The following is a 14,258-nucleotide window of genomic DNA, read 5'->3' on the forward strand; positions in this document are numbered from 1 at the left end:
TAGGACTTTCTCTACCACTATTGCCCTTAGATATGGGCAGAGGCACTGCAGGGGGTCCTGTGTTTTGGAGTGACATCCTCAAAATTTTCTAAGTCCCCACCCATGTAGTACCCAAGACTGGCCAGGGGCCGAGGATGTCATTCAGATGGAGTAACCCACGCCTGGACTTGGACCTGCATGGGCCTCAGTCTCAGCCTTGGTTTCTCCCCTTCAAGGCTCATTTCAACCCTCTACCCTGCACATGGGACCCATCAGATACTCTCAAGAGTACCAGGACTCACGCCTGTGCCCTAAAGCCTCAAGGGCAGGCCCTCATTCCAGGGAGGGCAGCCACATAAGCTGTTCATTCCTGCTGGCCAGCACATTATTTCTTTTGTGGGATTGCAAGAGAGGGGGCTGCCAAAATAGTGCTGACATACTGATCTGGAGCGATTCAAATTATTTATGTCGATGAGGGCCCCTAGATGACCTACTTGGGAAGCCCTTTGTACAAGGGATGGAAAAGTCAGACCAATATCTATTTTCCTCTTAGGGAAAATTCCTTAAGCCTTGGCTCTTTTTCATCTACTATAGGAAGGTGGGAACATGCAGGAATAGAACTCAAAACTGGCAAGATTTTTAAGTTGAGGAAATGCTGGGCAACTGAGTTGGACTGAAATTCCAGCCATTCCTCAACATTTAGTGATGAGTGAAGGAAGCCTAGGATGCCACCATCCGGGAAGCAGGCCTAGTTTAATTTGAGTAAATCTTCTTATGTAGATTTATCATGGTGCTAATAAAGCTTACGTGTCAGGGCCTTCCTGCCTGCACAGGCCCCTTCCAAGGCCCTGGGAAAGGTCCTAGTAATATAGTCAGATGGTCATACATTTTTGTAAAATTTGCAAAAGTAGGTTATTTAAACCATAATCGGTTAAGATTCACTGTCTCTCTCCACTAGGACTTCTTCCATCATATTTCCCCTTGAGTTGAGTGACAGTGGGAGTGGCTATGGGAATCTTGGAGACTCAGCTAAGGAGAACTTGTGTAGGAGTAACATTTAATTATTCTTCAGTGGCGTATATTTGTATGGTTTGCAGTCATTTCTGTGTCTCCTTGAATTATTTGCAACAATACCAGTGAGAATGACTTTGAGTAATACTCCTACTACCCAGCATGTTGACACAAATACTCAGGGACCAACATAAAATTGATGATAAAATGGTTAACAAACTCAGCAACTCAAAGGACATTTAAGATTCCGTTGAGTGTGTGTACACATATACTACACACATACACACAACTAACTTGAAATGTCCTGAAATCTTATATAGCTCATATATAAAAGAAATGTGTAAGAATTTCTCCAAAATTTAATAATCCTAAAAGTTCTACCAATAATGTAGTAGTGAAATCACCAATAATGAGTGGTGAAACTGAAAGAAACATTTCTAAACTATGAAAAATAAAAATTAATTTCTGATGAACCATGCTAATAGAAGGAATTATCTTTCTGTTCTCTCTATAGAAAATGCTATAAAATTTCATCATATAATGAAGCTATAAGGGAAGTTGCAGGGAAAAAAAAGTTCTTATATGGGCATAACTGGTATAAAAAGATTGTTTTTATAGTAGATTACTTTTCTAGGTATTTTGATATTTGTGGAATTTATCAACTTAAAAATTTTAAATTTGTTTTGATATATTTTTATTCCAAATAAACACTCCTTTTTATACCTCATTTTGCATTCATAATTATGTTGTCTTTAAGAGGGCTTCCTCAAATGATGTAAGTTTCACACTCCCCAAAACCTGGATCTGCCCCTGAGTGGGAGGCCGTGGAGAAGTGGATCATGGGAGTTTCTTCACAGTCTGCAGGTTCCAAGAAGTTTCAGCCATCCCGTGCCAATGAAATCCAAAGGATTTCCAAAAGCCTGCCTCATGTGGGGTATTTTGTATGGCCAAAGCTCCATCTTCCTAAGCCTTGGAACTACCTACTAAATGATAAGTCGGGCTGAGTCGGGTGGTCTCCCCTAAATCTATGCCTGACAGGAATCACTGGCACCTCCTACCTGAATGCTCAGAGCCAGGCCTTCCTCTTTATGTTGATACCACCACCAGAGGATCAGACACGAGGAGGAGTTTTAATTGGTTTCTTGGTCTCCTGGGTCAGCAAGGACAAACACAGCCCTGTCTTGCCTGATGCTGAGGTCTGAGATAGAACTTGTCACATTCCCTTTTTGTCAAGTCGCAAGGAAAATTAACCAGAGGCAATCAGTGGAAGAAACTTGGTGTCCCCGGCTAATCAAGACCACCGCAGTGGAGATCGTTTCAGGGATTCTCCTAAGGGTGCCTTTTCTTTTTTTTTTTTCTTTTTAAATCTAAGCTACCTGGCACAGTTTCAACTCTCTCCAGCTGGATTCTCGGCACACACCTGGTTTCCCTCATCAAGTCTTCTCCGGAGTACTTAGCGTGTAGATTTTTTTCAGTGTTGTCTACAGAAAGTTGCCATCGAGGAGCCCAGCTGTCATGGCTAGGCTTGCCAAGGGAGATTTTCTGCAGAGGGCCCAAGATCAAAGCAGCATCTTGCCTTGAAAGTTTGGAGCGTGGGGGAGGAGGGGAGGCTCCTGCTGTGCGCGTCCAGTTGCACAGGTCCAAAACTGTCTCCCAGGTGAGAATGGCACATCCCGCCCTCTGGCCTCCACTCCAGGTCAAAGGGCACTCTCTGTAGCCACTGGGAGGATTTCAGCCAGAGCTAATCCTAATATAGGATTTTTGAAAGCTAAACACACAGCATAATGACACATTATCTCATTTTCGTTCACACAGACACATGTCAGAAATTTATGGCATCCAAAAAACAGTGAAGGAAACTGGGGTTAAAGGTCACACAGCCAGTAAATGGCAGAGTCTAGATTCAAACCTGGATCCTAAAGAAATTGCATTTCTCGGGGAAAAAGTGGTTCATAACTTCCTAACACGAAGAGGAATCTAAAACACCAAAAAATGAGGAGCCTGAGATGTTTCTGTGGGAGATTACAAGGTGCTGGCATCCGCTGTGCTCTGTGCCTGCGATACGGCCTTCTGTTGACCCCTTGTTTCTTCAAAGCATGTAGGCTTTGGCCAACAGCAACATGTGCTAACAAACTGTAAAGTCTTCGGGAGTTAACAAAGTGATTTCCCATATATTATGCCATTTAAATGTCTCAACAATCCCCTGAAGTGTGCATTACCCATTTTATGAAGAAACTGAGGCCCCCGACAAGGTACAGAGGCTTCCCCAAGACGACACAGCAAATTGCTGTGGGAACTGACTGGCGCAGTGGTCTCCGTGGAACATGCAGCACTAATCTCCCTTCCTGTTGGCACGATTCAAACCCACGGTCTCGCTAGGACACGTGCTGAGCAAACAGGGGGACAGAAAAGGAAGGGTAATTTCAAATGAAATCCCCCCTCCTCCCACAAGGAAGGTGCAGAAGAATCATTTGATTGTGCAAAGGTTAAAATATCTACATTTTCCTGAATCTTCAGTTGGTCCCTTCCTTGGGGTTGAGTACTCAGACATACTGTGGCTGAGACCAGCACCACGCACCCCAGCCCTACTGGTGGAGAGCTAGGGATAGTGTGTGTGCTCCTGGAGCCGTGAGAGAGAGGGACTGAGAACACTGTGGCAGGGGTGGGGTTTCAGTCCATAGCCAATGGCTACCTGGCCAGTCTAAATGAACCAAAGGAAGAAGGGTAAGATAGCTACCAGCCCATCTGGGATAATCAGGCTTTCAGATATACTAGGGCAGGACACCAAACTGAGGGCTGAACACAGTGGAACAAAGCACTGGTAGGAAAAGCCGGGAGGTCTGGCAGGAGGTATGCAGATGGGCAGGGAGGCATTGATTGGTGAACACAGAAGGAATTTGCCAGATGCTGGGCCTGAGCTCTGGAATCCCTTTCATGAGCAGAGTCCCTGCAGCCCCAGCTGGGAGCAGGGCCATGCAGGGGCAGGCGCAGCCACAGGCAGCTGACTCCTCCCGAATCTCAGCTCCACCCTAGTGCAGTGACTGCCTCTCCTCTGGGTTTCAGGGTCTGGGGCAGGGAATTCCTGGGTTCTAGACCGAGCCCCACTGACTATGTGACTTCAGAAAAGTGCATACTCTCCCAGTTTTTCCATAAAATTGAGAACAATTTTTATTCACCAACAGTACCCAGAATGATGTCAGGGTAATATTAGATTATGCGAGTTAGAGAAGCACTCTAAGTCTATACTCTGTCCTTGGTCATAATAATGTGGCCCAAGTCAGATCAGATGAATTTACACAATTCTCTAGGATAGTAACAACAATAATATTAACTCATACATAGCACCTGCTACATTACTAGAACTTAATATTTGTGAGATACTTAGAATAACCCTCCAAACAACCTAAAGGGTGGCTACCATCATTGTCCCTGTTTTGCAAAGGAAACCAAAGCACAGAGATGTTAAACAACTTGCCCAAGGTCATGCACTAAAGTAGCAGAGGTGGGTCTGGCTTTAGAGCCTGTTGTTCTTAACTTCTATGTGATCGTTCCTCTTGCCAAAGGATAAAAGAAGCCAATGACCCAAGTTCCCAGAGTCTGGCAGCACAGAGCATTGTTATAGACACATTTAACTGTGAGTCAAACCAAAGTGGCAAAATCTAGATTTACATGGCAGATAAATTAGGCAGGGTGAATAACCATTCTACGTATGCCAAAAAACAAAAAATTAACCCTTTGCACTCAGATGTTGAGTGTGACTCAACATGGTTAGCAAAAATTATAAAGATTAAAATTACTCTTTGAATGTATCAATAATTTGAAATATAAAAAAATCCAAATAAATAAGTTTGTATGAAAAGAAACTCCAGTTTTTTATTCTACTGCCGCGCTTTGTAAAATCTGGGGTATTTAAAAAATTAAATCCCGAGTAGAATAAAGGAATCGAGAAAAAAGCGAGTACAAAGGGTTAAACTTCACAAAAGAATTTGGGATAAAATCCCATTTGATAACAAGCTTCCTAATATGTTTAAAGATTCAATATATGATAAAGTGCTAACATCTTTCTAGAAGGTCAATACTAACTTGTTTCTAGGGCTTCCTTTATCACAAATATGAAGTCGAATGTTAAGGAGACATGATGCCAATACCTGGGAGGTAGTTTTTTTACAGGAATGAACGATGCCTCTTTATACCCACACCTTGTGCAGTCCCCTCCCCTATGTCCTACAGTTGGTATGTGACTTGCTTTGGTCGTGGGACATCAACACACATGTTACAAGGAGGACTTGAAAAGTACTCATACAACTGGGCTTATAATCTTAGAACACTCCTCCCTTGTGAAATAGCTTATGCTAGCCCGTTAGAGACATGTCATTTAGCCAACACCCAACACCAACCTCTAGACATATGAATGAGGCCGTGGCAGACCACGCAGCCCTGGTCAAACCTCCAGAAACTGTGGCTACATGAGTGGCCCAGGGTAAGAGCAGCAGTGGAGCCACCTATCTGAGCCCTAGCCAAATAGCTGGACCATCCAATTGTAAATAAAATGTCTGTCATTTTAAGCCACTAGGTTTGAGAGTGGATTATTATGCAGCAAAAACGACCTAATAAAGCCCACATCCAAGGCATTTCATGGGGAAGAAATATGAAATCTAAAAATTGTTGGAGAGCTTGGGACATTTTCACAATTAGTTGGGCTGAAAAGGTGGAGTCGGAAGTGTTAGGTTGGGAGGAAGGTGTGTGATACTAGTGCCTGTTTTTACCTACCTTTCATTCTGTGACTTCTGGGTCAAGTAGATGGGGAAACTGATCTTTACATCATACCAACAGATCAGAAAAGAATAAAGGAGAGAAGTGATGTTGTATATCCAGAGAGCCAACTATTGGCTTTTGTTTCTGGTGATAATAAAGTGCACCCAACAGCACAGTGGTATGATGGGTCAGGTTTACATCTGCATTAGAGTCTGCATGGACTCTAATATGCCACACAGTGCCTTCTGTGCCCACCACTCCCAGTCCATTATCATTATTCCCCCAGCATCACTGCTACAGATTAGAGAAGTCGAGGCACGGACAGGGAAAGGACCCAACAAAGATAAAGACAATCTCTCAGCACTCGGGAGCCAAAAGGCCCACTGATCTCTGCTGACAGCAGTACTGAGAATAAAATTATCATCCAGTCCAATTAGTTTCTTTAAAAATGAGAAACAGAAGCTCACAGAGGATGACTTGTCCAAGGCCACACAGCTAAATATGACCCATGAACCCACATGCATGACTCTAATATTCTACAGTGACATGGGTCATAGGACCTGGATCACAACCATATCATCCGAATTCTAGCGCAATAATCCTTCTGTCCTTGACTGATTTCAGACTATTGTCCGACTGATCACCTAAGACAGCCACCAAAGCCGTAAGACACGCTGACTACAATAATTTTTCAAATGATGAGACTGGGTAACTTGGTTGACCAAAGGATAGAAAAGAGGAAAAGCCACCAAAATTCTATTGTGACAAAGCTGTCACTTTACTTGTAGGCCTTTGCCTTCTATTTCTTTGAAAGTGCCAAATAATAATGGCCACAAGGAGCATATTTATGATGGACTGAATGTTTGTGTTCCCCCAAATGCATATGTTGGAATCCTAATGGCCAACGTGATAGCATTCGAGGAACTTGGGCCATGGGTAGATCCCTCGTGATGATGGGATGACCATCCTCACTAGAGACATGAGGGAGCTTGCATGCGCACTCTCACACTCTCTCTGCCATGTGAGGATACAGCAGAAATCATCATCACCAAGAACCCAACCATGCTGGCATCCTGGTCTCAGACCTCAAGCCTCCAGACGGTGATAAATAAATGTCTGCTGTTTAAACCACCTCATCTATGATATCCTGTTATAGCAGCAAGAGCCAGACAATATTTTATAGAGTAAGGAAAACATTAACTTATGGCTTGAAGTATAAACAATGGCTAACGAATGCTTTTTACAAACCATTCTTTAACACGGACATATGTACGTGCTAAACTTAACATGTCTATCTGCCTTTATTTTATATTCCACAGGAAAACGTCCTCGTCCTTTATTTCTAACGTATTGCGTGAATGTGAACAAGCGATTCAACCACTCTAGGTCTCGAATGTTCCTTCAATAAAACAGGGCCACTGGACGTCGAGTCTGAAGCAACACAGTGGAATGGGAAGAACTCTGGACACAACCAGAGTTGAGATGGAATCATCTGGGACCTAGCATCTTGTTAGCTGTCTGGCTGTGATACCTCTCACCTCTTTCCACATCTAGATAACTAGAAAAGCCACAACCTTCTCATGGGACTTGGTAAGAATTGAAAATAATATACATAACATACCCAGCACAGTGCCTGATCCCTGGGGCAGCCCAATAAAGAACAGCTAATGGTCATAATTCATTTATCCATCCCACAAATATTTACAGAATGTGTACTCTGTGCCAGGCATTATTCTACGTGTGAAGGACAGAGGAGCTAACAAAACAGAGGACACTCGCTGCCCCCAAGCTAGCATTCTAGTGCATGGTAATCCACAATGCCAGCATGGAGCAGCTTCGGGCCTTAGGTCACAGGAAGGCTTCCCCTGAGTCCATTCTTACTGCAGAAGCCAGAGCAGTTAGTGCCTGTCAGTCTCATCGTAGAGGCAAGATAGGTCCTCACCTATGCAGGGGAAGCCATATACTATAATGCCCATCCCCACTATAGAATCCAGAGCAGTTGGTCTCTGTAAGTCTCACCGCAGAAGTGGGATAGGCCCTCATTTACGTAGGGGAGGCCACATACTATCATGCCTCTCCCAGGCCCCTGTCACCCCCAGCCCAGCACGGATCCACCAGCGAGGGCAGAGCCAGGCCCGGGTTTCACCGCTCTCTGCCACCTTAGCTGCTTCCCTCTCCTTTCCCTGCCAGAACTGTTCCCCAAGCCTGCACCTGAGCTTTCCAGAACTCTGGGAGAAGGCGAAGTCTGCTTAGCAGCACTACCCTCCACTTCCCACCAGAGGTCGCCCTCCCACGCAAGCCCAAGCGAACAGAACCAGCTTGGCCGCCTTGGCCGCAGTGACATTATTTTCTTTCTCTATTTTTATCTATTAAAAAGATTTCTTCACAGCCATAACTTAGATCTCTACACTAAAATGGAGCAACAGGAAGATATAATGGTGCATTTCATTTATGAATGACCTATAATAAATTACTCTGAAGTGTCCCGGGTGCCAGAAGACAGAACGCTTTGTCTGCCCACGGACTGTATTTCACATACTTTAATTTAGCTGACACATAAAACTCATTTGACATTTTGCAGGTATTTGTGTGTGTGTGTTGGGGGGGGGGTTGGTGTGGGAGGGGACAACTGTGGGGCTGGGCGGGGAGTGGGGGCAGCGGGCAAAGGATATTTGGTTCTTGTTGAGGGTTAAGGTATGGAGTCCGGGTAACCGTGGCAACACGAGGTCGTCCCCCAGCAGATTGTTGTCCAAGATGAGTTCCTCCAGGCTCCCGAACGCGCTCAGTCCTTCCAGTGACCTGAAATGACAAAGGCAACAGGAAAAATGATCCTGCACTAAATCAGGGAGGCCATTATGAGCCGAAATAAATATTTTAACCTTCCCTTTCAGGACTGGGAATAGTTTGGGCTTGGTGCCTGTCAGCAAAGTGAATGACAAGAATTAGTAGCAGGAGCCGGGGTGGGGGCGGCGGGGGAGGAGAGGCCGCTGGCACTCACCGAATCCTTCACGCATTGCCAACATGAAGGATGAGGGTCACTTAGTGAGTAGCCAGGATCCAAAACAAAGGGCTTCAGATACGGCCTGCAGGATAAATTTGTCAATGTCTTGTGCCTTCAGGCACCCAGCCTCGGCTGACCCTAACCTCCATTCCCAAGATAAATAACTCTGTCACAGTTCACCTTCATTCCCTGGACACAAATTTAAGTTGTCATCCATCATTCCTGCCCAGAAATATCATACCCTCTTACAATAATAAATATAACTTCAAGTATCATTTCTTAGCGGTTCTCCTCTGTACAGTCGTAAGGGAAATGGTAAGGAAGGCTCTTTCTCTCCGTTCACATCCTTTGACTTTGTTTTTTCCCCCTCTGCCTTTTTTTTCTTTACTAATCACTTAATTTGCTTCTGCCCAGCGTCCCTGTAGCTGCCCAAAAGGCAAGGCATCTATGGAATTACATAATCGCTCCCATCTGTGAGGGCTTTTTCTTTTATTATTTCTTTTTATTTGTTTTGGGTTTTGTGCGTGTGTGCGTGTGTGTGTGTGTGTGTGTGTGTGTGTGTGTGTGTTTTGGTTGGGAGTGCGGGGGGTATTTCTGCTTCAAAGCTCCTGGCCTGAAGTTACAGTTGTAATTTATGGAAAGTGGATTTCTCACTTAATTTTTGAGAGAAGTGTAGAGTGCAGCAATGTAGATGTTGAGGCAGTAAATAACAAGCATCCAAAGGAATTAAATACCTGGCTCAGGGAAAAAGAAAAAAAAAAAAAAAACATATCAGAAAGGAGAAAATAGCCTTGCTTCTACATGCAGCTGAAAGTTAACTCTTAATTTTATGGGCTCTCATGAGTGTTGGGGGGTGGATGTGATGTGGGCGGTTGTGCACAATTGCTTGCCCGGGTGCACGCAGACATTAATTAAAGAAAGCCGCCTGGTCGAGGGACTTGCACAGAGACACATACTCCCAGCCCGTTCACCTGCCAGACCCAGGAGATGTGCTGAGCTTGCACAGGCTGACAGCTGAGCTACGACGTGGACCTGAGGGAGCACTCGCACAGGATCCCTGGCTATTCCATAAAATGTGACGAATCAGGGAGATGTCCACGCTATTTATTCCTGTACGGATAGCACTCACACCGCAGCCCCGTGTGCTAGTGTGTGCAACGTCTGCACAGCTGCTGTGAGTGTGAACTTTAGCACCAGACCTTCCCCAAGGCATCCACAGCTCCCTCGTGGGATCTCTGCCAAGAGGACCCCAAAATAGAGAGTCAATACTTGGGAGGTGTAAAATGCATTGTAAGTAATTAAATCCATAGATTCCACTGGGCCAGAGCTCCGCCTGCATGCTCCATTCCTGCCAGACCTCAGGGTGGTGGCACCCAGGGCTCAATCCCTGGAACGTGCCAGCTCCTACAACCTAGGCTGCCTGCCCCATCCCAGGGGACAACACCGCCACTTTGGGTTAAAGGTCCGGGGTAATCGTGTTTCATTTCCTCCTCTTCTGTCTTTTTCCTCGTGGTTCCCGGAGGCAAAAGACAACTTACACACAGCTAGGCAGGAAGGTTTGGGACTTTACCTCCTCTCCTCTATCTCCTGTGAATTCCTGCATATCAACAGCGATCTGAACTCTCTTATCCTGTGTCTTCCAACTCTTACAAAGAATAAGTGAAAGAGGACAACCGAGTAACTAGCCAGGGTTGGTTTGTTCTTTTCCTTCCTCCTCTTATTCACTGATTTTTCCCAAAGCCCCAACCCTGGGGCGTGTGGGGATGCAGGGTGGGCAGATGAACACGCCCACGGAGGTGCTTACCCCAAGTGCTTATCCCAAAGTGCTTCTCAGGCCCAGCCCCCTGGTTGCCCCAAGAGGGGATGAGGCTACCGCCCGCGAGGGAGCCTTAAGGGTGGCTAATCCATCCTTTGTGCACAGACAGGAGGCAGAGGCAGCATCCAAACACACAAGCTCCCGAGTTCGGCTATGCAAATATTGTACTCTCAGCATGAGATGCAACCAACAAGCGCCCTTCTTGGAGTGCTCCAGGGGACGTGTAAAACAAGCCGACACAGCATGGAGAGGGACAGAGCCCAGGAACACTGGAGGGAGGGGTGCCCCCCACCACCTTTCTCTCCCCACAGGGTGGGCTCCGGGGCAGACAGAGCTCCACACCAGGGAGAGACCTCCCAGAAGAGGTGGGAAGATCGGTCTCAAATCCCCTCTGTCACCTGTCTGGTTTTGAGATTCTTTTTGCCATGTGATGTTATTAGCTGCTCAGTAAAAAGGGAACCATGTCACATGGTGGGGCGAGGGGGTTGCTAATTAGTAAATCCCTGTTTTCATGTCATCACTGGTGCGTGCACTCGGTGATTTAATCAGCTAAATTCAGGGCTGAGGGCTTGGGGACAGGAGGTAGGGAGCGGAGAGCGTAGCCGAGGGGGTACCGGGGAGGATGGGTTCGAGGGCTCGGGTGGCGTGTCGAAGCCCATGAGCACACATTCAGAAGGAAGGTGGCTTTACCTTTTCCTTTCTAAAGAATGTTACCGTTGTTGTTGTTTTCCAGAAAGGAAGAGGAGAAAGCAGTTATTTGCAAGAATACTTGAGTTCATGCCCCTATATGCCTGCACACAGATGTGTGCTGTAAAATAAAACAACAAGGCAAAAAAAAGGCTTTAAAGAGATGTGTAGAGCCATACTGTTGAATGTGACAGTGACAATGACTATGAGGAAAAGGTGATGGGACTGTGATATCTCTGCCATAACCTTGTGTGTGGACAGCAACATGCAGCCCAGAATGGGAGCCTGGTGGAGAGGGTGAACTCACCAGCTTGCTGGCAGTGGCTGCGATGTCTGAGCATGGGCCAGGGGCTCGGGGGCGGGGCAGATTTTCACCCACAGCCTAGGCACAGCGCAGGAGAGGGGCCGTCCCAGCCTGGTAAAGAGCCGCCAAGGCCGGCAGGGAGACGGGTGTGTGGCGATCAGGGGAGGCGGTTTGTTCTGGAAGCCTAATCAGCACCTCGGGAACTCCCCACCGGCTGCCCCCTCCTCCTCCACCAGCAGGAGCACGGCCAGGATCCCACCCACAGGTACCATCTTCTTACCTCCCCACCTCACTCCCAGGGCCCCGCCTGGGCTCCCCCAGGAGCCGTGGCAGCTGCCGGGAGAGCTCCAGTGCCTCTTCCAAAGTCACATCAAAATGACAAAACATCACAACGCATTGGGCTCCAGCGGATTCAAACAGAGAGAACTTTTAAGTTTCCACTGTAATTAACCCTATCCTCGTTAAGATAATTATGATCAAGCTTCCTGTCACAGTTAATATCCCAGCATCATTGCCTGTGGCTCCCACTCTGCCCTCATTAGCTTATAAAAACAGCGGCACCAAACAGGCGGTGGCTGCCCTGCCCAGCCCAGGCTCGTGGCTGGGGGCCATCGTGGCGGGGCCTCGGGCAGGGCAGGGCAGCAGGGCCACCCCTTGAACCTCAGTCTCTCCTGCTCCTGGGTAGGCACAGACTCAGCGACCTTCATTCATCCTTTCTCTGAAAATTAGCCACTTACCAGAATACAGAAAGAGAGGGGCCCAGCCGGGGGCAGGGCTGGTAGGCTTGGGGGGAAGAGGTGCTTCTAGCCTGTAGCTGTCCCCCCAGCCTCTGACCCAGCAAAAAGCCAGCCATAACAATGTGCCCTGAAAATGACCAGAGAACGCTTCCAGAACCCCAAGTTCAACTCCAGGGATATAGGCTGTGCTAAGAATTAGCTCTCTCTTCTCTCAACCCCCAGTCATCTCTTCTCTCAACAGGGATGATGATATCACCTGGCCTGAGGTGGGCAGGGAGCAGAGGGGACCCTAACCACAGACCCTCCTCGGGGCCATATGTGGCCTCAAATCCAGGACCAAAGGTTGGGATGTTCAATCAAGAAGCAAGAACCCTACTAAGATCTGCACCTACTTCCTTGGTTATCCATCTAAATGTCCATACCCATGGAGAAAACAGGGAGGCCATGGAAATTCTAGAGGCCCTAACCCACATGAATGACATCTGCCACCCCGGCCGGGCGCCCAGACCTGCAAGGATTGGCTGCTGCCTGTTCTGCTGTGGTTTCTCCAGATGACCTCTGTCTGTCCAGCTCCCACCACGGGGATCTGAGTGCAACCTCCGCACACCTGCAAAGCTGCTAAAGGCACGGCGGGGCTCACTGCCACCTCACCAACTGCCTGCTGCCCAGCCACGGCCTGTGAGTGTCTGAGAGAAAAGCAGCCGCTAGCACCCCAAGCACAGGACAGAGAGTGGGACTCAGGGTGCTGGCCTGTGGCCACAGGGGACAATTCCTAAACCTGCATCTTTCAGAGGCCAGAATGCCTCCCCAGCCTTCCGGGAGGGCCATGCATCTGAAAACAGGAAAAAGTAACATTCGAGGAGTCTGCACCTGTACACCAGAGCTAGTTACGAAAATATGTAAATACTCCCTTACCAATAGGTAGGTAATTGCCGCTCTGAGTACCCTCCCCGTCACCTGGCCCTTCCTGGGTACCCTCTAGACCTTCTCATAACCCAGCAATTAAGAGCTCAGTGCTCACGACAGCACAGGGCCACCAGGGACCCTGCTCCAGCCGGTGTCCATTCTGATGGGTCAGTGCAGTTGTTAAATAGTTTAAATATAATCCTTGAGAGCAGAAATAGTAACGTATTCCTCTCCTAATCCCCCCACTGTGCCCAGCGCAGTGCCCGGCACACTCGAGATCCTTGGGAAATGTCTGCAAACGAACTCACCACAGAGGCCATGCCCAAAGCCACAAGGACAGGATGAGCAACACACAGCTAACCGGTGGGGAAGGAAGAAAGAAAGAAGAAAATCGGTAAAGGGTGATGTGACTGCTCAGGTCCCCAGTAAATGGCCCAGTGGCAGCACAGACATTTTGCACAGTCTGTTTACCCAGCCCCAAGAGAGGCAGCCTTTCTTTCTGTTATTTTTATATCCCATTTAAATGGACAGAGATATGTAGCTGCATTATATATGATATAATATACGCAATATTATAACATACAACATATAGTATTATGTATATTACATATAGCACATATATTTTATATAGTATATAGAGTTGGCTCTCTATATTTTATATAGATTTTTTTGCCATTCAGGTCATCTAGCCAGGGATACATGTACACATAATAATATAAATCAACTAGTCCATACTGTAAGTATATCAGTAGGGTGTAGAAATATCCTTAAGCAGCAGAAGAATGTGGAAAAGGCTCTGGGCTATGCAAGACCAAGTGTACACTGACATCAGGAACCACTGCATCACAGGACTTTGGGGGCAAGGTCACCCCCAAAGTTCTACTGAGCCCCCCATCGTGATGGATAATTCCTGAGCTGCAGAGAATAAAATTCAACACTGCTGTGATAGACCTGAATCCAAGATCAGTCAAAAAGCTAACATGGTTAAATAAGTCTGAATATATATACCATATCTAAGAGTACTAAAGAAAACATACAAATATGATACTTGAAGAATTAAGA

At 46.7% G+C, this 14,258-nt stretch overlaps 1 protein-coding gene across 1 annotated transcript in view; it reads right to left on the reverse strand.

The window, feature by feature from the left end:
* Nucleotides 1–14,258, reverse strand: part of LRMDA (leucine rich melanocyte differentiation associated) — a 1,003,464-nt gene that overhangs the window by 452,638 nt on the left and 536,568 nt on the right. Inside the window, exon 3 of the mRNA XM_076010120.1 lies at nt 8,416–8,544. Within this exon, the coding sequence (XP_075866235.1) occupies nt 8,416–8,544 (129 nt within the window). The remainder of the gene's footprint in view (nt 1–8,415; nt 8,545–14,258) is intronic.

This window comes from Microcebus murinus, chromosome 14 (assembly GCF_040939455.1).
Source record: "Microcebus murinus isolate Inina chromosome 14, M.murinus_Inina_mat1.0, whole genome shotgun sequence".
NCBI classification, from domain to species: domain Eukaryota; kingdom Metazoa; phylum Chordata; class Mammalia; order Primates; family Cheirogaleidae; genus Microcebus; species Microcebus murinus.